This window comes from Nomascus leucogenys, chromosome 12 (assembly GCF_006542625.1).
Source record: "Nomascus leucogenys isolate Asia chromosome 12, Asia_NLE_v1, whole genome shotgun sequence".
Lineage (NCBI taxonomy): Eukaryota > Metazoa > Chordata > Mammalia > Primates > Hylobatidae > Nomascus > Nomascus leucogenys.
The window spans coordinates 46,176,897-46,200,596 of NC_044392.1; the positions used below are offsets into that span (position 1 = coordinate 46,176,897).

The following is a 23,700-nucleotide window of genomic DNA, read 5'->3' on the forward strand; positions in this document are numbered from 1 at the left end:
CATGTGCTGTCCCCATAGACAGGGCAAGTAGGAGAGAGGTGAGAAGTCCCTTCAGAACCCAAGAGGAGCTCAGGAGGCTGGGAGAGGGCTAATGAGCCAGGGCGAGGGCACAGAAGTGAGTGGGGCAAGGCTTTGGGAAAGGGGCTCACATCCGGGAAGCCACAGTCACACTGCTCGCCCGGCTCCACAAACATATTTCCGCAGAAAGCAGCCATAGGGGGTCGGCTAGGCAGCCGTTCAAAGAGGCAGCTGCCCATTCCATCCAGGAGGGCTTTCTCCAGGGCCCGTCGGCTGCAGTTGCTGAAGTTCAGGCCTGGTAGGAAGCTGGGGAGGGTGGCAAGGAAGGTTGGGGTTGGGGGTCTCTCCCTGCCCCCTGCCCCACACCCTCTCTCCATCCTGCAGCTACTTACTCTGTGGAGGCCTCCATGATGCAGGTCTTGGCTGGGGCTGGACCTGGACAGGGGCAGCTATTCCCAGGCAAATCATGGTCCAGGCCCAGGCTGTGGCCCAACTCATGGGCTATGGAGGAGGCGACTCCCAGGATGCTGGTGGAGTGGTCCTGTCATTGGGGAGGGGTACTGCAGGTCCAGTCCCAGCCTGCCTCCACCACAATGCCCAGACCACCCTCTCTGCTCCTGTTCCCTCCACGTCTGACCTCACGGGCACTCAGCAGGCACTGCTTCCCTCCTGAATTGCTTCTAAAGTAGAAGAATCCAGGCCTGGATGGCAGAAACCTGGGTTCTAGCTCAGCTCTGTCCCCCTCCCTCACTGGAGGGAGATCACCTCTGTTCTTTGGGCCTCAGCTGCCTCCTACCCTCCTCTAAGAAATAGGAAGACTGCACAGGGGGTGACTGTGTACACTGTGACTAGCTGGTCACAAGCGAGGGCTCCCTGATAGCAAAGGCCACATCACACACCTCCACCCTCTATACCTGTAGCTTTGGGGTTGGGCAACTTTATAGGGGGGTTTCAGTGAATAAATGCCACCACACTTGAGAGGAACTGAATTGGGAATGAGGAGGAGACCTGGAAATAACTCACCATGTTCACACCTCCTGAGAAGTCAGGAGAACAGATGGAGTTCTGAATGGCCATGCCCACCGTAGGCCCAGAGAATGAAGTACCACTGTGGGACAGAGAGGCCAAAGTTCAGGGCCAGAAGCCACGGTGGTCAGAGCTTCAGGGGCTGAGGTAGGGTGCTGAAGGGGTGTGAATTTGGCCAGGACAGGACTGGCCTCTCTGGCTGAGTCTGGGGCCCTTACGTCACCAGCTGGGCACTGTCGTGGGGCAATCGAGGCAGCAAATGTGCCCTGCGCCAGTGGAGGAAGTTTTCGAGGGTGACAGCTGGGTTTGGGCTGATCTCCACCAGGTCACGCTGGGTCCAGGCCTCCAGGCCCACTAGTGCCACTCGTACATTCAGGGGCCGGAAGAACTGAAAGACAGCTGGGGCTCAGAAGAGGGGTTGTCATGGTCAGGGGCCTGGGGTGGGGGCTGCCCTGTCCAGCACTCACTGTGTCCAGCAAAAGGGCCACTTCCAGTGTGCGGTTCAGCAGGTGCTGGAAGTCCCGGTATTTCTGGACCTGTAGGCCAAGAGAGGTGACATGAAAGGTGGCAGGGCAGTGCAGGGGGAGGAGGATGTGCAGGGGCCAGCAGGCTCACCTCCGAGTGATCAGCCACAATCACCAACTCCACAGTCTTGGTCTCTGTTACCACATCCCGCCTCCACTATGGACAAGAAGAATTATCAGGCAAACCTGCCGCTCGCAGCCAGCAGCTGTGCAGGGCTGACCAAGAGGCAGCCACTCCTACTCTGTGGGTCAAACAGGAGGGTGAAGAGCCCATTTTACAGATGAGCCACTGAGGGCCAGAGGGCCCAGGAACTTGCCAAGGAGGACCAGGAAGTAGATAATGAAGGTTGGAGTAGACCCCTGCTTTTCTGGCTGCAAACTCAGTGGTTTTTTAAAAATTTTTAAAAAACAGTAATTTAGCCGGGCGCGGTGGCTCACGCCTGTAATCCCAGCACTTTGGGAGGCCGAGGCAGGCGGATCACGAGGTCAGGAGATTCAGACCATCCTGGATAACACGGTGAAACCCTGTCTGTACTAAAAAATACAAAAAATTAGCCGGGCGTAGTGGCGGGCGCCTGTAGTCCCAGCTACTTGGTAGGCTGAAGCAAGAGAATGGCGTGAACCTGGGAGGCGGAGCTTGCAGTGAGCCGAGATCGCGCCACTGCACTCCAGCCTGGGAGAGAGAGCGAGACTCTGTCTCAAATAATAATAATAATAATAATTTTTAAAAATCCCAGTAACAACTCTTGTCACTTATCATAGGTCTGGCATAGTTTTAAGCACTTTACATCTACATCGACTCATTTAATCTTCCCAGCAACTCTATGCGGCAAGTAGTTTTATTATCTTCATTTACAAATTAGGAAATTGGATTTATATTGCTTTATCATTGGTAACTATGTATTATCTATAACCAAGTGAGAGCTCTCTGCAAATGGGATCATAAGACAGATGAAGAGTTTGAGCCAAATACAACTAATAAATGGATAGGCCATTTATCAGTTGTAGGGCCTCGGGCAAACCATCTGATCTGTCTCAGCTAGATTTTATTTTATTTTATTTTATTTTTTGAGACGAAGTCTCACTCTGTCACCCAGGCTGGTGTGTAGTGGCTCGATCTCGGCCCACTGAAATCTCTGCCTCCTGGGCTCAAGCGATTCTTCCACTTCGGCCTCCTGAGTGGCTGGAACTACAGGTGCACGTCACCATGCCCGGATACTTTTTGTAAGGTTTCGTCATTTTAAAATAGAGCTATTGATAGCACCTACCTCCTAGGTATGGGAGGAGTACACGAGCTAATGTTCACAAAGTGCCCAGCATGTGGCAAGTGCTCCATTCGCAGGAGCTGTTGTTACTGTGAACACATAGCTCTGAGTGTCTGGGGATCAGCCCTCAAGACAACCAAAGCCCACCCCCCTGCCATTCATCCTCACCCGGCGAATGTGGCGCTGTCCCAGGGGGTGCTCTGGTGGAGTCTGAGTGTGTACAAATTCCCGCCAGCTCAGGGCACAGGTGTGGCCTGGCAGGTGGAGATCTTGGATTCGTGAAATAATGGGAGGACCCTGAAGGTCCCCAGGCCCCTGCTCCAGGGTATAGCTTCTCTCTGCAGTTAGGACCACCAAGCCTCTAAGAAAAAAGAAAGGAAGTCAGAGAACATTTCAGCTCCATGCCTGGGTCTCCTTACTTTCTCTACTGTCATCAAATCCGCCCAGTATACCTGAGCCCAGAGCAGGTGCAGACGGACACCCAGGAGCCTGCATATCCCTGCACTCTTCCCTGGTAGCAGCAGTTCTCCTGCAGCACAGGAACAACATTAGTGCTGTCTCAGAGAGCAGACCAGGACTGGAATCGAGGAGTTAGCTTGACGGTAAAAATATGCAGTGTCCTCTCACCTTCCAGTCACCCTGTCCCTCTTTCCCCTAAGCCAAAAACGGCACAAGAGGGCCTGACTCACCAGAGTGTGTCCCTCACTGACCACCCGAGTGCCATCGGGCTGGTACCACACCAGGGTTGGGCGGCCTGAGACCAACTCCCTGTGGAGTGAAGAAAAAGAAGGCAGTGCTAAAGCCACTTCCCAGGTCGTGCATTGACAAGCAGAGGCTTGAAGGTGGTGGTGGGGCTGGGGACCAGGAAACCCCCGCAGCCAACTTTTCCACTCCTGACCCTGGGGCAGCAAAGTATACTGGTTGGGCCACTGACTCTGTTAGTTTATTTGAATTCCAATCTGGTTTTCACCACATACTAGCTGTGTGACCTGGGGCAAGTTATTTAATCTCTCTGTGCCTTGACTTCCTCGTGTATAAAATGAGGACAGTAATACATGATAGTATATCCCTTATAGGGTTGTTATGAGGATTAAATGAGCACAAGCACTTAGTACCTGGCACATGATAAATGCTATACAAGTTGTTGGCCATGTGGTCACTGTTATTGCCACCATCACTATTACCTATTCTGTAGCAGCTCCAGGATATGACTGTCACCGTCCAGCTCCAACTTGATCCTCAGGGGCTCAGGCAGACTGGTCTGTGGGCACCAGAGGGCAGGTCACCTCCCTAGACCTGCCCACAACTCCCAGCCTCTCTAACCAGAAAACCTCAGGCCCACAGAAGAGCACCAGCGATTAGATCACTGGTGGGGGGATCCCAGGGGAGGGGCCAGGAAACCCTGCCTGGCCTGGAGCATTGTTCTGGGGGGTTGTGTGCGGAGGTCAAGGAAGGTATCTGAGCCACCCCTTCTCGGCTTCCTGCCCAGAGAGGAAGCACCGTGTAGGACCCAGCACAAGCCCCAGCCCTTCCTCTGACTCAGCTTTAGAATGGGGTGGGGGGGGGTGGTGGTTTGGTAAGGTCCTGACTCTTTCCAAATCCCCCCACTGAGAAAACCGACAACATGAGATGAAGAAAGCAAGTTTGGCTTCACAATTTCCCTAATGGAGATGGATGGGTTGGGTGGGGCTGAGGCAGACAGATGTGTGTGCAGAGCGAGAGGGAGATAAGTGAAGCCAGGTGCTGGGGTGTGGTGGGAGAGGCAGCTGGGCCTGGGATAGACCCACTACAGCGAGCTCTACCCACCAGTTCCTCAGCCAAGCTTTGGCCTTGAGACACTTGACTATGCCGGGGCGTGTGTGGATTCGTTTATTTATTAGAGGGGAGTAGGAGCTCACCTGAAGCACCTTTTTGAGGCTAATTGGGAGATCGTCCTGAAGGACCTGGGGCTCCAAGGGCTCCCTCAGGGCCTTCTCTGACTCTGCCTGCTGCTCCTCGGTGCCACCTGTAGGTCCCAGGACACCCCAAGACAGTACTGAGGGAATCGACAGCAGGGCTGGGGGTGGCAGGTGCCCTCAGATCCACCAGCTCCCAGCCCATCAAGGCCCTTAGGTACCTGAGGGGCTTCCACATTGCATGCTGAGACTTAAAGGAGAATACTGGAAGGAGGGGGTGTCTCTCTAATTTATGGCTTTCCACCCACCAACCCATTCACAAGTCCCCAAGAAAGACTTTTGGCTTGCTCAGCCTGTGGCCCTCCTTGTCCCCTTCCGGCCAATCCCAGGTTCTCACAGGGACCCTCCCCTGTTCCCACTCCCCCCTAATCACTCTCCCCCCCCTTCAGGAACGCCCCCTCTCGAGACTGAGCTAAGCCTTGTGGCCGGGTGCCTGCTCACCCTCCCCTTCGCTCACATTGGAGATGCCAGGAACGCCCATTTCTGGGTGAGCAGTGCAAACACCCCCACCTCCCTAAACACCCTCATGCCCAGTCAGGCACACCCGCTGCCTACAGCCTCTGCTTCCTCCTCGAGCACCCCCCAACACACAATGGCCCTCTCTCCTCCGGACACTCCACCCGCGCCTGCCCTCTCGGTCCCGGCCCAAGACAGCAGCGGGAAGTGAAAGTTCCAAGGAGGAGTTGGTGTCCCAGCCTCTTTCCTGGCCAATTCTCCCTTCTCCTGGCTCATCTAGGGCCCCTCCCGCTCGGCCAGGCACTGGTGGCAACAGCACCAGGGTGAGGAGTGCCTGGCGGCCCCAGGCCTGGAATAGAGGCTAGAGAGAATCCTCTTCACTAAGCCCTACAAGCCATGCCCGCTCAGCGCCCTGGCACCGGGTGGAACGGTTAGCTAGGCCCCAGAGCAGCGAAGATGCCAGTCCTGGGGAGCAGCGACCCTCTCATCACGATCTTGAAGTGGCGCTGGACAGGCCCCTCGGTACCTGGTACCTGAGCCTGAAAGTGTCCGCAGGGACCGCGCAGAGGATGACCAGGCAGGAGGCAGGGGGCGCCGGCATCCCCCCTCCTTCTCTCTTCACCCTATCGCCAAGTCACCGGGCCCTAGGCCCAGGACAGCGGACCAGGGCGGGCCGCGCTCTGGCTGGGCTCTCTCAGGGTCTCCGTCCGGCCCCATTACCCTAATGCCTTCCGACTTTCCTGCACCTCCCTCCCAGTGCGCCCCCCGACCCACTCCAGGCCGAGGACTCACCTATATTTGGGAGCGGCCAGGAAGGCAGAGGGCTGCCCGCGCCCAGGAGCCCCAGGGCCCAGAGCAGCGCCAGCCGCATGGCAGCGGCACCCCGGGCCGGGCGAGGGCAGCAAGTGCGGAACAGCGCGCGGAGGAGCGGCCGGCGGCCAGGTCGCCTCGGAGAACCCAGCAGCACCTCGCAGCCACCAGGCCCCGCCCCGGCCCGCCCCCTCCCACCCGGCCCCAAGCCAAGCTCCGCCCCCGGCAAGGCCCGCCCCGCAGAGCACCCGGTGCCTCGGGAGCGGGGACCCCGCCCACTACGCCCGCGCTGCTCAGCGCTACCGCTTTCCCGCAACTGTGCAGGGTGGGAGCCGGGTCCCGGTCCGACCGGCTTGGGCGGCGCGCCTTCACCCGGCCCCAGGTCCGGACCCCTCCCTAGTAGCTTCGCGGCCTCCCTGCCTCCTGTGCCTCCGAGCTCGGCTCGGAGAGGTCGGGAAGGCAGGCTTTCCCGACTGCAGGCGAGGCAGCACGCGGCTCACCCCAGTCCCCGACCCACGTGAAGCGTACAGGGCATTTTATTAACTGAGAAGGACGGGGCGGAATAGCGAGCAGGACGCCTCTTCACCCCGCGTAGGCAGTGTCGTCGTTGCTGTCACTAAAGGCGGAGGAAGAGAGCTCCTCGCGGGGCGTGCAGACCGGGCACCGCTGCCGCATGTCGTCCCAGCACGACCAGCAGTACACGGCCTCGCAGTCCAGCGTCCGGCACACGTAGGACTCAGGCGTCTCTGGTGCCTGGCACACCACGCAGCGCCGGCGCAGCCAGCGGCGCAGGAGCGGGCAGCCGCGGTGCAGGATATCCGCCAGCGGGTGGCGCTGTTGGGAGATGGGCATTAGCGCCAGCCGGGGAGCGAGGCGGGAAAGAAGGGGAACTGGACAGCGTTTCGTGTCTGAAGTCGCCAGGCCTAACAATGCCCGCGGGTTGGAGGAGGCTGGGTTAGACAAAGGAAACCCCTGGAGGGCGAGGGTGCCTCCCTCCCCAACTCTGAGATGGAGAATGGGAGGATGCACCCTCCAGGCTCTCTCCAAGCGGGTATCAGCCACAACTCTCATTTGCACTTTCATGTAAATCATATTTGGTTCTCACAGTGAGGCTGAGAAGTGAGCAGGCCAGATCGACTATCACTGTTGCTATCCCCACTTTACAGATGAGAAAGGTGAAGTGACTCTCAAAGTCACACAGATAGTAAACAATCCAACTTGGCTGGACCCCAGGGGCCCTGATTCCAAACCACAAACCTAGTTCACTATGATCCCTGCCATCCCTCACGACATGTCTCTACACAGTTGTCAGGGATTTTTCACAGGCCACCTTACCCAGGAAGCAGCCACTCTTTGCCCAAGAAACTCCAGAGGCTCTGCTGCCTGCCAGACGGGCAGAACTCCTGGGCTTGGCCTTCACAGGCTTCCACCACCTGGTCCCTTTCTAGCCTCTTTCCCACTTTAGCCCTCCCTGAGAGCTGTCTCTTCTGAGCCAGTTTCTCCTGAGACTAGCCCTGGCACTTGGTATTTCCTGTGGACTCTGAGTCTTTGCACATTCTGCTTGGAATGACTGTCCGGCACATTTCCATCTGTGCGTTCACATTCAGTTTGCTTCACAACCCTGTCAAGGAATCCCAGCATGTTCTTTTTTGTTTTTCGTTTTTTCACAACACATTCATTTGGCCCCTATTGTGTGTCATGGGGGCTGGGGGTATCCAGGCACTAGGGAAAAAGCTAAGCAAACACAGTCTCACTTTTATGAAATTTGTTAGGACTGATTAAATAAGAATGGCTGCCACTCATTGTTTATAATGTCAGGTCCTGTACTAAGATACTGTACATAAATTATTTCAATTCTAAATTAGCTGGGCGTGGTAGTACATGCCTGTAATCCCAGCTACTTGGGAAGCTGAGGCACGAGAATCGCTTGAACTGGGGAGGTGGAGGTTGCAGTGAGCCAAGATCACGCCACTGCACTCCAGCCTGGGTGACAGAGTGAGACTTAGTCTCAAAAAAAAAAAAAAAAAAAAAATCAATTCAATTATCCTATAAGGCAGATAGTGTTATTATCATCTCTTTTTTTCAGGTGAGAAAACTGATGCTTAGAGATGTGATCACTGCCCAGGGTCACAACAATGATAACATGCATGCATATGGAACTTGCTGCATGCCAGCACCATGTGAGTACTACTCATTTAATCCTTACAACAACCAGATGGAGTAGTTAACCCCATTTTATGGAAGGCAAAAGCCAGGCACAGCAGTTAAGTCATGTGCTCAAGGTCACACCGTTATCATAGTAATGAGGGAAGGAGCCGGGATTCATACTTAGGCCCTCTGGCACCGGAGTCCCACACCTGACCACCACTCTAGGCTGATCTCCAGTGAGCAGGACTTACAGATCTCTCCAGTCTTGCCATTCTTCAGAGGGAGAAACCGAGGCTCAGTGAAGACCTTGGCCAAGGTGACACAACTTAATGAGGGAGTATGGACTGGAGTCTGCTTCTTCAGATTCCATGTGTCTTACCGTGTGCCCCTGCATGAGGCCTTCCTGACTCCCAGCCCACCTGCCTCCTCCTGTCCCCTGAACTGCACCGAGCTTCTGGTCTGCAGCCCTCTGGTAGAACCTTTGGTTTTGCCTTGGGCCTCCTGTTTCTGTGCGGCCCTCTTGCTTTTCTGTGAGCAGACTGTATTAAATCTCATTCTCCTTTTCTGCCTGCTTCCTAATGGTCCACTGAGTATCTTAGGCTGAGCTGAATCCTGGGATTCAGAAACGGGCACAGCCCTGACCTTAGGAGCTAGATGGCTGGGGCCCTCAGCATCTGTTGCATCAGACCTCACCGGGCTTGGCCGGGCTGGGTGGCTCATGCCTGTAATCCTAGCACTTTGGAAGGCTGAGGTGGGCGGATCACCTGAGGTCAGGAGTTTGAGACCAGCCTAGCCAACATGGTGAAACCCTGTCTCTACTAAAAATACAAAAAAATAGCTGCGCGTGGTGGCGCGTGCCTGTAATCCTGGCTACTTGTGGAGTGGGGGGCTGAGACAGGAGAATCGCTTGAACCTGGGAGGCAGAGGTTGCAGTGAGCCGAGATCGTGCCACTGCACTCCAGCCTGGGCGACACAGTGAGATTCCATCTCAAAAAATAAAAAGAACTCACCAGGCTCGAGTAGGCCTGCGACCACTGGTGGGTGCTGGGTGCTGGGTGGACTGAAGGGAGCTGCCCCTTGCCCCGCTGTACTTAGACCCAGCCAGGAGCTGGCAGTAGCACTCACGCCTGGACTTACCGGAGCCTTCTGCTGTCGCGCCCGCCTCAGGATAGCGGCCCTCCTGAGTTTGGTGAAGGCTGCTCTTTTCTTCAATAGGTCATTGTAGAGGAACAGGATCCGCTTCTTCTCTCGCTGGGGGCAGGGAGGGGGTCAGTGATAGAGAAAGGCATCCCCCAAAGATGGAGTTGGTAGGGAGCTGGGTGTGGTGTGTGTGTGTGTGTGCTGGTGTGTAGGGGTGGAGAGGTCTGGGGAGGGGCAAACCTTGGGGAAGTAGAAGGCTGCGATGACCCTCCGGAGTCGGTAGCCAAAAGCCTGTAACAGGCAGAGACACACTAACAGGCCAATTGGTAGCGCAGCTCTCCAGTAGGCCCTGGCATCCAGGCCTACAGGCTGGGGCAGGCAGGCTAGGGGAGGGGCAGGCCAGGGGTCTGGTCAGGACCAGCCAAGGGGCAGGGCAGCCCTGGGTTGGACTTCCCATCCCAGTGGAAGGTGCAGTCCTCTGATTCCCCTGCTCTCCTCCTGCCTGCCCCTCACTGCAGAACTGCCCTGTCAGTACTGTAGCCGCTGGGCCCAGTGTGGCACAGATCTTGCAGATTTCTATCTTCGCTGAATGTCCTGTTGGACAGTGCTGCTCTGGAGGGCTGGGGCCCTCTAGCCCCAAGACCCTGGCCTCCAGACTCCTCTGACCCAAGCTTGTCATGCTCCCCTTCTTCAAACCTGCCCAGATGTGTTCCCTGCTCCGATTTCCCCAGCTCAAGTGCTCCAATCCCCGTCTCTCCACACCCAAGGCCCAGGCCCCCAACTCTTTACCTTGGAGTCTTTTGACCCTTGCCCCACCGCCCTCGATTCCTCTGATCCAAACTTTCAGCATCACTCACGCATGTTGTTTGATTCCATCACTGTCTCTGAGGAGGTGTTCAGGGCCCCAATGGTTTTTCGAAGAAGCCGGGCTAGCATGGAGTCTCCCCCGACCTTCACCTCCAGTTTATGACTACCTGTGGCCAGGAGGGCAGGTAGGGAAGTCAGGGCAGGTGGGGAAATCAGGAATGTGTTAAGGGGGTGGATGTCAGGGAGGGGTCAAGACACAGAAATGCTTCTCAGCTGCCTGGGTCTTTCTGTCCCTTCCTGAATCCTAACCCCTTGCTGCTCCCAGTTGTAAGTGTAAAGGGGTAAAGAGCCCCCGTCACCTGCTGTGAGAGCTGTCAGGTTGCAGGGCTGACATTTGACCTTGAGGAGGACAGGGAGGGGCTGAATCACAGAAAGGGGAAAAGAAGAGGCAGAAGGTGGCTGGCACGGTGGCCTACACCTGTAATCCCAGCACTTTGGGTGGCCGAGGCAGGTGGATCACTTGAGGTCAGGAGTTCGAGACCAGCCTTACCAACATGGTGAAACTCCGTCTCTACTAAAAATAGAAAAATTAGCTGGCCGTGGTGGCTCACACCTGTAATCTCAGCTACTCAAGAGGCTGAGGCAGGAGAATTGCTTGAATCTGGGAGGTGGAGGTTGCAGTGAGCTGAGATTGCGCCAATGCACTCCTCCAGCCTGGGTGACAGAGTGAGACTCTTTGTCTAAAAAAAAAAAAAAGGCAGAAGGACGAGGCACAGTTGGAAGAACTAGGGTGGGGCGCCTGTGCAGGCATTGGAGTTCTCCAGAGGGTGTCTCTTGGGCCTGGAATGTGTCTGGGGGGATGGGCTCACTGCGGAAGGAGTACTGTAGGAAGGAGTGGTGGCGGATGGTGTCAAAGATGGAGTAGAGAGCCCAGTCCAAGCCGCACAGCACCACCAGCAGCAGCAGAATGGGCAGTGTCTCCAGGAGCTCCCTCACCTGGCCAAGGAGCAGGAGGGGCAGAGCTGGACAGTGCCACCTGCCTGGGCACGGAGCACTCTGTGGTGCCTTTTACCCTCTACCCTCACCTTCAGGCCTGTCTTTGCACCCAGGAGTCCGCTCCCCATGCCGTCCTCACCACATTGCTCATTTCTGAGGCCTGGATGGTGGGCTTGCAAGGGAAGATGACGGTTTTCTCCTCAGCTTTGCGGAGTGGCAGCAGAGTCCGTTTGCCCTGGAAAACAAATGTCCACACAGTTAGGAAGCCCAAGGGCCCTCTGCCCTTTCCCCTCTGCCTTCCTGGAGCATGAACCCACACAGGTCACACAGCAGCAAGGCATCCCCAGGCAGTGCTGCGCCCACTCACCAGCTTCTTCCTGCGGTCATCAATCTGGCAGAAGTAGGTGCTGATGTAGATGTTGTCAAAACGAATGTCATGGTTATAGCTGTCCATGTAGGAGAAAGACCTGTGGGTGGATGGGCAGGGATGTCTCCATCTCCTCCAGGTTCTCCTCAGCTATCCCCAAACACGGGTTTCCTTGAGGCACAGTCATTCAACCAACCAGCCAGCATTCATTGAGCACCATCTATGTCCTAGGCACTGCTAGGCGATGGTGATAACAAGGAGAAGACTCTGTCCCTGCCTTCCAATTGTGTAGAGGGAGACATCTCCCTACACGATGGGTGAGACATAGCAGAAGTGCGTAGGGGATGAGGTGGGGGCTCAGAGGAGGGCATGGCCGGCCTGTCTGGGAGGGAGTTGCATGTGTGCATCTGAGGTAGGGACAGGCATGCATCTTGCAGGATGAATATCGAGCGGAGTCACAGAGAGGGGGAAACTCCTTGAGGTTTCGGGAATCACCTAATCCACTGTGACTCACAAGTTCCTGCCTCTTGGCTTTGCCTGCAGCATATCTCCTGGAGGTGTGCTGGGGCAAAACTCATCCCAGACCACCATCTCCGTCCTCCCCAATACACCCTGGCCCTCTCTGGCTACCCTTAAGCACAGTGCACGTGTGCATGGGTGTATGCCTACATATATAGCTATCCCCCATGTATTTCTCAAAGCCCTACATAATGCTTCAGTTTGCTAAGGAAAAAATGTTAATTATTGCAAATGTGTTTAAAACTGTAAAAGTACATTAAACAAACTCTGTAAAGTGTGAAACATTAGTTTCAGTACTATTGCTTCTGGGGCCCTGTAAAAATCCACATCTTTGCCTTTAAAACTACTGTAAGTGCAAAGACATACTGTGAGTGCCCTCTTGTGGAGAGGCTCACAGAGGTGGTGCCTGGGCTTCCTGAGCCAGGGCCTGCCCTCCCGCCAGCTGTCCTTTCAGTGCATGACCTCACCCAGCTTGAAAGCCTGGAAGTAGCTTTTGACTCTGTGCCTCCTTCCTTCCCTCCACAAGCTGGCTCTGAGCCTCTCTGCACCTTTCCCCTTCCCCCTCCATCTCAAGCCATCTTCCTGCCATGCTCTACCCGGGCCAGGCTCCCTAACCTCCGACCCAACCTGGCCTCCCTCCCTCCAGACTTCCTGAGGCCATCTTGCCACCACCGCCAGTTCCAGGTCTTCCTGCAGGGCTTTCCAGACTGTTCTGGTCATGCCCACTTCAGTCCTCCAGGCCAGCCTCTGCCCTCTGCACCCCACAGATGCCAGAAGCCTTACCCAAGGGACACCCTTCTTTCCTTGACCACCGGTCCCCATCTGTAGCCATTTGGAGCCCAGTTATGACCCTTCCAAGGGGCACTTTCTCAGCTCCCATATACGTCTCAAAAGCCAATCCACAGAATGGCCCTTGAACCATCTCTGTCTTGTGCGTGTCTCATGATCCCAACTAGATCATTAGCTTTTATTTATTTATTTTTTTTTTTTGAGACAAACTCTCACTCTGACACCAGGCTGGAATGCAGAATGCAGTGGCACAATCACAGCTCACTGCAGCCTCGACCTCCCAGTGATTCTCCTGCCTCAGCCTCCCAAGTAGCTGGGACTACAGGCATGTACCCCACACCTGGCTAATTTTGTTCATTTTTTGTAGAGATGAGGTCTCACTGTGTTACCCAGGCTGGTCTCAAACACCTCAACTCAAGCCATCCTCCCACCTTGGCTTCCCAAAATGTTGGGATTACAGGAGTGAGCTGCCATGCCTAGCGATCATGAGCTTATTGAGGGCAGGAATAGAGCTGCTTCATCTTTGTCTTCCCATCGGGCCCTAGATACACGCATACCCACTCACTTGCAGTCACTCTAGGCCCCCCACATAGGGGCAGACAGAGCAACAGCCCTGTGGCAGCCCTCACCCAAGCCCTGCCCATCTCAGGTGTTTGGGAGTCGGGATGGGAAATAGAGGGTCCAGAGACCAGCAGGGGAGCTGGAGCAGAGCAAGGCCCGGGGCAGCCCAGCTGGACACTGGGCTGGGTGGGGTTAAGGACTTTGTTCTAAATGGAGGGAAAGTCACTGCCAACGCAGCAGGCAGGAGAAAATGAAAGCAAAATGGAAAGATAAAAATGGCACAAAGTCAGAGCCAAGGGGAATATGAAGGGCAAGAAAAAATCAAAAGTCAAAGCTAAATGTAAAAAAAAAAAAATCAGTATTGGGATAAAGGCTGGAAGGAGGTGGATGAATGAAGACGGTTGGCCTTTTAAGGCAGTGGGAACATGGGTAATGTTCTTCTGACAAAATGTCCACATTTCCTTTAACTTTGTGTAAACAAAGACAAAAGTAAATAATATTCAGATTCAGAGGTGGGGATAGGCGCTAGGGTTCCATCCTTACAGCCTCCTTCAGGGCCAGGGCTCCAGTCTGGGGCAGAGGAGGGGCTGCTGGGGTGGGGGCCATGGCTCACGCGTGCAGGACCAGCAGGAAAGTGCAGGAGAGCAGCACGTGCAGCAGCCCCAGGGCCCACTCCAGCCGGGCCTCCTGGTGGTGCACGTAGTCCCGCACCTCGGTGCTCACGCGCTCCCAGCTCGTGTTGAGCCCCAGCACCCCAGCCTGCTTCTCTTCCTGGTGGAGGGCACATGAGCAAACTCAGCCTGCGGCCACCTCGCCAGACCCAGGTCCCGCCTCTTCACGACGTCTGTCCCCCAGTACCCCACTTGTGGCCCCGGGGCCCTCCCAGGACCTCCAGGAGTTGTCACTTCCTTCTGCTCACCACCCTCCTGGACACAGTCTTGCTCCCCTGCACCTACATCAGCTGACATCATCTCATATCTGGCTGATAGCTCCTGCCCCAGGCCAAGTCTGCACAAACCACAGGCTTGGCACTGTCCCCTCCTCACCACCTTTCCCTTCCCCTGCCCATCTCAGGTGTTCAGGGGTGGAGATGGGAAACAAAGGGCCCCCTCAACACCAGCGACATTCCCCTCCTTGTCCCCCTCCCTCACCCCTGGTCCCCTCTTTCCTGTGCCCTCTCACTTGTCCTTCCTCTAGCCCTATTCCCTCATGCCCTCCTCCCACTCCCTATCTACCCCCCACCAACCCTCGCCCTTGCCTTCTACCTTGAAGTCAATATTGGCTGAAAATTCCCCATCCAGGCCATGAATAGACTGGTTGAGGGAGTCGTAGGTCTGCCCAAAGTTGCCTTCCACTGGGATGCGATTGCGGCACCAAACCTCCATCACTGGTGGACAGTGGGCGGGGTCAGGGGCCTCCCCGGGCCTGTCCTCCAGGTGCAGGCCTGGCCTGCCTGTCCTCCTGTGTTCCTCCTCATCCTGCTTTTTTATCTCTCTGCCCATGGCTTGCTACCACACCAACACTGAGTCTTCCCCTCTCCGCTCTCTTTGGATCCTGCCCTCCAGGAACCAGACCTGAGTTCCCCCATTTTTGTCCATCTATCCTCAACTATAACAAACATCAGTAAGGAGAGCCAGCGTTTACAGAGCAGCTCCTCTGTGTGCCAGCTCTGCCACTGCCTTCACATACGTTAGCCCCATAAATCCTTAAAAGCCCTTAATGTGGCTGGGTGCGATGGCTCACACCTGTAATCCCAGCACTTTGGGAGGCTGAGGTGGGTGGATCACCTGAGGTTAAGAGTTCAAGACCAGCTTGGTCAATGTGGTGAAACCCCGTGTCTACTAAATATACAAAAATTAGCTGAGCATGGTGGCGGCCACCTGTAATCCCAGCTACTCGGGAGGCTGAGGCAGGAGAATCGCTTGAACTCGGGAGGCAGAGGTTGCAGTGAGCCGAGATCACGCCACTGCACTCCAGTCTGGGTGACAAGAGTGAAACACCCCATCTCAAAAAAAAAAAAATTAATGCAAGAACTACTGTTATTCTGCCCATGCCCATCTTTCAGATGAAGAGCCACAGCTCAGAGCTTTGCTGTAACTCACCCTGGGTCACAGGGCTATTCAGCAGATGGACTGGGCTCTAAGGATGCTGTGGCCTCAGGGCCAAAACCCTCCTCATCTGTTGCTTTCCTGCCTGTTGCCTACCAGTGGGTCCCAAGGACTCAGCTTCCTACTCCTGATGCTCCCCACCCCTTTGCAACTGTGCAGACCCTTGGCAATGCCACAGAAGAACTTGAACTTCATAGGCAGGCAGAGCAGGTGGGTGAGGAGTGGGACCCAGATGTGCTTCATGCACTGTTCATGCTTGTGGTCAAACCAACGACGGCAGCTGAGTATGGCCTGGTTCACCACATCTGTAGGAAGGAGCAAGGGTGTCTGAGGTTCCCACATCTTAATCCACAATGCTGGCCCCACATCCTACCCCACCCTCCACTCCCCAGGGATACCCCTCACAGGAGCAACGCAGCTTGGTCTTCAGCTCATACATCTTCTGTGTCGACAGGTGGAGTCTGGAGGCTGGGGCTTGGCGGGCCTCCCTGCCCTGGGCTGTCTCCCCTGAGTCCACGGCATCCTCAGGGGTGTAGCCCATCTCACTATTCACCTGGGCATCCAGGTCCTCAAAAGTGGCGGAGATGTTCCGAGTCTCTGCTCTCAGCAATTCTTTGCTACTCTGGGATTGGAGGTGGAGGGAGGAAAGGGTGAGGGCTGGGGCTTTAGAGCTTCTGCTGCCTGAGGGTCTGTCTTCCCCCAGTAGCCAAGCTTTGGGCTCTCACCCCTGGCCGGCAGGGAGCCTAGGCCCTGAGACACAGCCTCTCACCTCAAATTCCCGGCTGTCCATTGCCCTTGGGAACCTCCCCCACCAGCTGCCTTGTCTGATACCACATGTCCTGGCTCTGCGTACCTCCCAGACTCTCAGCTCTTCCTCAGTCCTCCCATCCCAGACCCTTCCTGGTCAGTGGTTCCCCCGGTCCCTAGACCTTACCCTTCACCACTAGTCTCTGCGATCATTATGCCATCTGAATGCCCCCAACTTCCAAACCCCTCAGCCCCCATCTCCCCAACTCTCCAATTCTCCCAAACCCCCAGTCTCCAGCCCTCCAATACCCAATTCTTGAATCTTCTTGTCTTCGAAACTTCTGAGCTACTCACGGCAAAAGCTCCCAAATTTCTTAGATATTCTAGTTCAGCTGTCCAGAGTACTGACCACTCAGGTATTAGGAAATGTGTATAGAGCATATCCCAGTGACTCAAGGGCTCTCCTGGCATTTAATGTCCCAGGACCAGGGCACATTCTGCAATGTCTGGGAATAGTTCTGCAAAAAATGCTAGTAGTATCCCCACTGGGAAACTGTAAATCCAGGGTGACAACTCCCAGCTCAAGTTAACTCGGCCCCAGGGAGAGGGACCCCCCCAGGCCCTGCCTGTGCAGATTCCTAACCAGCAGGTCCTTGAACACGGCCCGTAAGGGGGCTGTGGAGATGCGCCAAGCTGCACGGGTGTTGTTGATCTGCAGCTCCACGGTGCAGCCCAGCGATGCAATCACGTCGTTGAGATTGTGCCGCAGATTGGCTACTGGCCCTGGAGAAAGAGGCCCTGGTGGGTCACCTCCCTGTATAACCAGCACTTTCTCAAACCCGCTCAGCTCCTCTCTGCACATAGTGCCCATCGCCTACAACTATACAGTGGTGGGGCCGAGAAGCCTATGAAAGGTCATCTTGTTCAACCCTTGATTTTTTTCACTGTTTTTTTTTTTTTTTTTTTTTTTTTTTTTGAGAGCCTCCCTCTGTTGCCCAGGCTGGAGTGCAGTGGCTCGATCTCTGCTCATTGCAACCTCCGCCTCCCGGGCTCAAGCGATTCTCCTGCCTCAGCCTCCTGAGCAGCTGGGATTACAGGCACGCGCCACCATGTCTAGCTAATTTTTTTGGTATTTTTAGTAGAGATGGGGTTTCAGCATGTTGGTCAGGCTGGTCTTGAACTCCTGACCTCGTGATCTGCCCGCCTCGGCCTCCCACAGTGCTGGGATTACAGGTGAGCCACCATGCCTGGCCTTTTTTTTTTTTTTGAGACGGAGTCTTGCTCTGTCACCCAGGCTGGAGCGCAATGGCACAATCTCGGCTCACTGCAGGCTCCACCTCCCAGGTTCAAGCGATTATCCTGTCTCAGCCTCCCGAATAGCTGGGACTATAGGTGTGCACCACCACACCTGGCTAATTTTTGCATTTTTAGTAGAGATGGGGTTTCACCATGGCTGGTCTTGAACTCCTGACCTCAGGTGATCCACCCACCTCAGCCTCCCAAAGTGCTGGGATTACGGGCATGAACCACCGTGGCTGGCCAATGTTTTCACTCTTATAAACTGAGGAGGCCCAGATATGGGGAGGAGCTCCCTCAGGGACACACAGCGAGTTAGGGCAGCTGGGATGACACCCCTGTCTTTTCTCCTTCACCTGGCCTGGCTCCCACTGGATGGCCCACCCAGGGTCACTGCTTCAGTGTAACTCACTGGCCCCCACATACTCACCCACATAGATGGCAGCCAAAGCGTATCCCAGGACAAAGAGCCTGCCTTCCTTGCCCAGCATCTTGGGTACTAGTAGGAGGCTGGCACAGCGGATGTGAGGGGAGGTCCCCCAGCCCATGGCCCCCAAGCCTGTCAGGAGAGCCCAAGAGGTGGTGAGGCGAAGTGAGGAAGCTGCCTCCCTTCCTCATGTTTACCAGAGCACCCACTTGCAACACCCCATTCTGGAACCACCACCATCCTGCCCTTATCCCCATTTACACTGACTCTGATAGACCTGCTAGGCCACTCATTCATTCATTCATTCAGCAGCCACTCACAGAGTTGAGCTATGTGCCAGTCTCTGGAAGGGCATAGAGGGATGGCTAGAACTTAAAAAGCCACAAATGATTGACTTTTGTGTGTTTGTGTTAGGGAAGGAAGCCAAGGTTTTCCGGGCTACAGTGACACTGACCCTAGGTGCTGAGGGAGCAGAGAGAGCAAGAGAAAAACTCTGGAAACAGGCGCTCATGCTCAGAGTGGTCAGAAGAGAGATCAGAGCCCACCTCAGTATTCCCAGTACTCAGACACCTACAGCACTCGCAGTCCCTGCCTCTAATTTCAGCCCTTAGTCACGTACCACCTGGTATGTTTTAGCAGTTTCACATGTGTCTCCCTGTGGTCTCTGCAAGGAGACAGTGAACTTCTGGAAGCTCATAATCCAGAGAAAGAGACAGATGAGTAAACAAATGACTACAACACGATGTGCTAAGTGCACAAGGGAGGTGCTTATAGAGCGCTGTGGGAGCTGAGGAGGGAGTACGTATTTCTTTAGGGAGGGGTGGGGCTGAGAAGGCTGGACAAAGAGACGATGTGTCAGCTGGGCCTGGAAGGTGAGTAAGTGTTGTTAGGAGGTGCAGATGGCATTCCAGGCCAAAGGAACAATATAAGCTGGTCGGGGGAGCTAGAAGATTCGTGTGTTGATGGAATGTTCACCGAATGATCGCCAAAGCAAATCCCAAATGCTTACACTTCCTCCATCTCCACTGTCGTGGTAGAGTCCCCATCATCTCTTACTGGGACTATAACCTGATGAGTCTCCTTATGTCCTCTCTTACTATCTTACACTTCAGTTTTTACAAGGCAGCCAGAGTGATCTTGCAAAAGCATAAATCGGATCATGTCCCTTGCCTGCTTCAAACCATTCGGCGGCTTTCTACCACATTTGGTATAAAATCTGAACTCCCTAACATGGTCTATCTAGCTTGTGATCTGGCTCCTGCCTGCCTCCTGATCTCATGCTATGCAGCCCTTCACTCACCATGTCTACCCACACAGACCTCGTTGCTGCTCCTTGGACAAGCCAAGCTCATTCCTCCTCTCTGGTCTTTGCCCTAGCTGTTCCCCCTGCCAGGAACACTCCTCTCCCTGTTCTTCACATGGCTGGCTCCACCTAGTCATACAGGTTTGTGGCAAACCCTGTCAGGTGCCACCCCACAGTTTTTTTTCTGCCTTCTTCCTTGCTAACACAACTTGGGTTTTTTGCAAGGGTAATAGCTTGGCCCTGCCCCAGCCCCTGAGGGATAAATCTGGATCTGCCTAAACCAATCATGGTAGAACAGGACATTGAAAGGGACTAGTTCTGTGGTCTTGGCCTTCTGGCCAAAGACTCGAGCTGAGGCCAATAGTTGACAAATAGTGGCCCTATGTTCTAATGAGAGCCCCATGGAGCTACGGGTATCTTCTTTGGGCTCACCAAAACAGCAAAACTTGAGCAAAAATCACTCTTCTATCCCACCCCATCTATATAAAAAGAACAGCAATATGGGCCAGGCATGGTGGCCCACGCCTATAATACCAGCACTTTGGGAGGCCAAGGTGGGTGGATCACTTGAGGTCAGGAGTTCGAGACCAGCCTGGCCACCATGGCTGTCTCAACTAAAAATATAAAATTTAGCCAGGCATAGTGGCAGGTGCCTGTAGTCCCAGCTACTCAGGAGGTTGAGGCAGGAGAATTGCTTGAACCTGGGAGGCGGAGGTTGCAGTGAGCTGAGATTGTGCCACTGCACTCCAGCCTGGGGGACAGAGCAAGACTCTGTCTTAAAAAAAAAAAAAAAGACCGACAATGTGGATTTCCTGGAAGGGGAGAAAAGTGGTTGGAATGGGCAGGCAGAGAGGGAGAGTCTGTGGAGAGGATGGGTGTCACATGTCAAGTGAGAGACTCCAGGAGTCCAGGAGGCTTCAGGGACTGGCGCTGCAGGAAGGGGAACCTGCCTGGTCTCTGTAGACTAGACTCCTGGTGAGTGCAGAGCCTCATGAGGCCACTCCAGGGCTGCCACCGGAGCACAGAGTGGAGGGAGAGCTCCTGGGAGAGCTCAGCCTCTGTAATGCCTCTGTAGACCTCCCCTGGACAATGGGGGCACACAAGCATGGAGACTGGTATCTGCTTCTCATCAGGGCAGGAGAGAGGCAGCCATAAGGTGCCCTGCTTTTGACGGGGCGTGGTGGCTCACACCGGTAATCCCAGCTCTTAAGGAGGCAGAGGCGGGAGGATAGCTTGAGCCCAGGGGTTTGAGACCTGCCTGGGCAATATAGTGAGACCCCATTCTCCACAAAAAGGAAAGTGCCCTGCTTTCTCTGCCTGGCAGGGCACGGATGTGTGCACTCCCAGCCTGCTGGAGGGAGGGATCCAAAAAGCAAGAGGCTGTGGGTGCCCCTGAAGGGGGGCTTCCCTCGAGGTCAGCCAAAAAGAACTGGCCTCTGCAGGAAACTGGGCATTGCCGAGGTCAACACACAGCCTCCTAGGAGACAATAATCAGGCCTACTGGGACAGCCAGGGTGTGAGTGCCTGCTACACGCAGGCATCCACAGTGGAATTATAACAGCATTAGTGACTTAGGACTTTTGTTCCTTTTCCTCTAATTCTTCTAATCTCCCTTCTGACATCAGAAGAACCAGAAAGGGAAGGAAGTAGAGGAAAAAAGGGAAAGAGCAGGCCATGCCCCTTCTCCATTGCAGGACCCCATGCTAGGGAGCAGGCCTGAGCTGGGGGCCCAAGGGATGGGGAGGGCAAGATAAGGAGGGAAGATGCTTGAGAATGAATGAGGTTAAAAGTTTGATGTAGAGTGGACTGGACCTCTTTAACCCCTAAAAATAAGTCTTAATTGTTGAAGTAGGACTAAGTCTTCTAAAGAAATATAACCAGAAATCTAACGGGCTGTGTGAAAGATTATCAATGGAAAAAAAACATGTTTGAATACAGTGGGTCAGAGAAAAAGTAGTCTCCTGTTGGTATCCAGCAGGATTAATTCAATAAACGGGTGATGAAATGCTAATTCTGTTTCCCTTGCCTGGGACAGGTTCAGGAAAGGGCATGTGTTGCACGCAGTTCTGACCAAAGAGATGTGAGGAAGTCTACTGCAGGGATTATAGGCAAGTTTCCCTTGTTCCTAAAAAGGGACATGAGGAAAGGATGTTTCTTCCTTTTTTTTTTTTTTTGAGACAGAGTCTCACTCTGTCACCTAGGTCATTTTCCTTTTTCCCTAGCCTCAAATCACACAGCCCAAGACAGTGAAGTTGGGCCTGGGATTGAACTTCTATTCTTTTCTTTTTTTTTTTCAAGACGGCCCTTCGCTCTTGTCTCCCAGGCTGGAGTGCAGTGGCACGATCTCCACTCACTGCAATCTCTGCCTCCTGGGTTCAAGCAATCCTCCTGCCTCAGCCTCCCAAGAAGCTGGGACTACAGGTGTGCACCACCACATCCGGCTAATTTTTGTATTTTTAGTGGAGACAGGGTTTCACCATGTTGGCCAGGCTGGTCTCAAACTCCTGACCTCAAGTGATCCACCCGCCTCAGCCTCCCGAAGTGCTGGGATTACAGGCATGAGCCATCGTGCCTGGCCTGTTTCTTCCTCTTTTTTTTTTTTCTGACCTTTGACATTGTTGTATGAAGATGTGATGCCAGAGTTGCTGCAGCTATCTTGTGACCTGAAGAGAGTGGTCAATAGACTGAAGATGGCAGAGAAAAGACAGAAGGAACCTGAGTCCTTCTCGAAGCTACTGAGCTGTTAAATTATCTAAACTGGGCTGGGCACGGTGGCTCACACCTGTAATCCCAGCACTTTGGGAGGCTGAGGCAGGTAGATCTTTTGAGGTCAGAAGTTTGAGACCTGCCTGGCCAAAATACAGAAACCCCGTCTCTACTAAAAATACAAAAATTAGCCAGGCATGGTGACGGGTGCCTGTAATCCCAGCTACTCAGGAGGCTGAGCAGGAGAATGGCTTGAACCTGGGAGGTGGAGGTTGCAGTGAGCTGAGATTGAGCCACTGCACTCCAGCCTGGGCGACAGAGCAAGACTCCGTCTCAGAATGGAAACAAAAACATACAAACAAAACCAAAGCAAAATGGCTGGATGCTTGTCATCCTTGTTTACTGCTAAATCCTCAGCAGATTCCCAGTAAGTGCTGAATGAATGAATGAATGAATTGAATTTCTTAGGAGGATCAGAAAACAAGGTCAGACAGGTCAGGAGAGATGAGAGTTATGAAGGGTTATGGGGTTGGACTATATCATGTGGGTGATGGGGAGTCCCTCGGAATGGAGAGACTCCCTCAGGGCAAGGACGGTGTCTTCCTTCTTAAATTGGTGGCCTCTTCCCTCTGGACCTCCCCCTAAAGCCCAGGAGGAGGCTGAAGCCACAGGGGATGTTTGGGTACAGAAGAAACAAGTCCCGACTCCTTCCTGGGCATGCAGGATGGCGCTGTGTTCCACAGGCCGCTTGAGTGTTCCTGGCTTTTGCCCAGCACTAACCCACCAAGCTGTACAAAAACATTATCTTCTGTTCTTCATAGATGTTCATGGGGTTCACCAGGAGCTGAAAGAGACCTAAGGGCACAAGGTCAAGCCAAAGGCCAAAAGATGGGTCCTAGCCCTGGTCCAGCCTCTGCCCACCCCAGACTTTCTGCTTCCACACTCACCTATGGCCAGGAGCCCCCCAGCGCCTGCCCCCAGCAGGAAAGCAGTGACAGGAAACTCGCCTGGCTGGCGCCACAGGAACCGGCTACAGGAGACTGGCAGCCCCCAGCTCAGGAGCCTCTGCACCGCTAAGAGGGGGACAGGGTAGCTCAATAGCCCACACTTCTGCCTGGGATGGGGCTCATTAGGATTCAGGGCTTGCAGGTGGATAGAGGCTGGGGGAACCTGGCATGTGAAACAGTGGGAAATTAGGGGACCCTGGAGGAGGATGAGGGAGCCTGAAGAAGTGGTACGGGTGTAAGGGATAGAAAAGGCAAGGGTTGGGCTGGGGGGCAGGAGGCGCTATACCAGAGAGGTGGTGGAGGCTGGGACACCGAGTTGGGGGGATAATGTGCGGGAGTTCCAGGAGGAGAGATGGGACGAGAGTGGAGGTCAAGGGATGCTGGGTCTCTGCTGAGTAACTCACTGGTATGAGGCTGTTTTCTTCTTTGCCCTCTTGCCCCATTCTGATGATGTTTAATGTCCATGAGTCTGTTTTGGGGAAGCACTACTCATCCCAGGTCTCCTGAAGGACCTCCTTGGACACAAGGTTCTGGTGAGAGAAGAGAGGTGCTGCCTGTCTCTTCCGCCTCACAGGAAGCCTAGGCCTGAGCTCTGGGCCTTTTAATCCTTCTGCTCCGAGAAGTGGGGAAGGAGATTAGAGACCTACCTATCGCCTCTCCAGTCCTCGGAACTGGGTCAAGGATTCCAAGACACATGCAGTGAAAGCCCTTTGGAACCTTAGAAT

The 23,700-nt window shown here is 54.5% G+C and overlaps 2 protein-coding genes and 1 long non-coding RNA gene across 20 annotated transcripts in view; 1 reads left to right on the forward strand and 2 right to left on the reverse strand.

The window, feature by feature from the left end:
* ADAM15 (ADAM metallopeptidase domain 15) overlaps positions 1–6,227 on the reverse strand; it is an 11,503-nt gene extending 5,276 nt beyond the window's left edge. For 15 of the 16 annotated variants that reach the window (XR_004032648.1, XR_004032647.1, XR_004032646.1 and 12 more), the window contains exons 1-12: positions 6,037–6,227; positions 4,732–4,838; positions 4,018–4,094; positions 3,523–3,601; positions 3,286–3,362; positions 3,002–3,194; positions 1,660–1,725; positions 1,512–1,580; positions 1,263–1,432; positions 1,042–1,126; positions 411–559; positions 150–324 (exon numbers count right to left, since the gene is read on the reverse strand). Coding sequence is in view for 12 of the 16 variants with exons in the window: in XM_030824355.1 (XP_030680215.1) it covers positions 150–324; positions 411–559; positions 1,042–1,126; positions 1,263–1,432; positions 1,512–1,580; positions 1,660–1,725; positions 3,002–3,194; positions 3,286–3,362; positions 3,523–3,601; positions 4,018–4,094; positions 4,732–4,838; positions 6,037–6,115 (1,326 nt within the window). In the remaining 4 variants the exon portion in view is untranslated. Of the gene's footprint in view, positions 1–149; positions 325–410; positions 560–1,041; positions 1,127–1,262; positions 1,433–1,511; positions 1,581–1,659; positions 1,726–3,001; positions 3,195–3,285; positions 3,363–3,522; positions 3,602–4,017; positions 4,095–4,731; positions 4,839–4,949; positions 5,114–6,036 lie in introns of those variants that run through there. The other variant, XM_030824352.1, reaches the window with a different exon arrangement.
* The window catches only part of LOC115837622, an 18,801-nt gene extending 6,488 nt beyond the window's left edge, over positions 1–12,313 (forward strand). Inside the window, exons 2-4 of the long non-coding RNA XR_004032650.1 lie at positions 8,141–8,234; positions 11,350–11,545; positions 11,652–12,313. This is a non-coding gene — a long non-coding RNA (uncharacterized LOC115837622). The remainder of the gene's footprint in view (positions 1–8,140; positions 8,235–11,349; positions 11,546–11,651) is intronic.
* Positions 6,575–23,671, reverse strand: DCST1 (DC-STAMP domain containing 1). Of its 3 annotated transcripts, XM_030824362.1 has the most exons (17): positions 23,623–23,671; positions 23,380–23,505; positions 22,916–23,041; positions 22,749–22,823; positions 17,963–18,091; positions 16,880–17,019; positions 15,895–16,111; positions 15,651–15,794; positions 14,647–14,768; positions 13,995–14,152; positions 11,513–11,612; positions 11,285–11,380; positions 11,019–11,145; positions 10,200–10,316; positions 9,583–9,725; positions 9,340–9,453; positions 6,575–6,888 (listed from the first exon to the last, which is right to left on the reverse strand). In XM_030824362.1, the coding sequence occupies exons 2-17, from the start codon at positions 23,438–23,440 to the stop codon at positions 6,637–6,639; spliced, it is 2,121 nt and encodes a 706-aa protein (XP_030680222.1). In that variant the 5' UTR covers positions 23,441–23,505; positions 23,623–23,671; the 3' UTR covers positions 6,575–6,636. The 3 variants fall into 3 exon arrangements, with proteins under 3 accessions (XP_030680222.1, XP_030680223.1, XP_030680224.1); XM_030824363.1 differs by lacking the exon at positions 22,749–22,823; XM_030824364.1 differs by lacking the exons at positions 6,575–6,888; positions 23,623–23,671 and adding an exon at positions 8,234–8,508 and having other exon boundaries at positions 23,380–23,507.
* Between the last annotated feature and the right edge of the window lie 29 nt (positions 23,672–23,700).

Bases quoted from the DNA above. Each gene is read 5' to 3' on its own strand.
- DCST1 (XM_030824362.1), bottom strand. From the start codon at position 23,440: ATGGACATTAAACATCATCAGAATGGGGCAAGAGGGCAAAGAAGAAAA. The intron at 10,317-11,018 runs GTGAGCCCATCC...TCCTGGCCACAG, and splicing joins CCTACAGTACTCCTTCCGCA to GTAGTCATAAACTGGAGGTG. The intron at 9,726-10,199 runs GTGAGTGATGCT...CCCCTCCCCTAG, and splicing joins GATGGAATCAAACAACATGC to CCTGCCTGCCCCAGCCTGTA.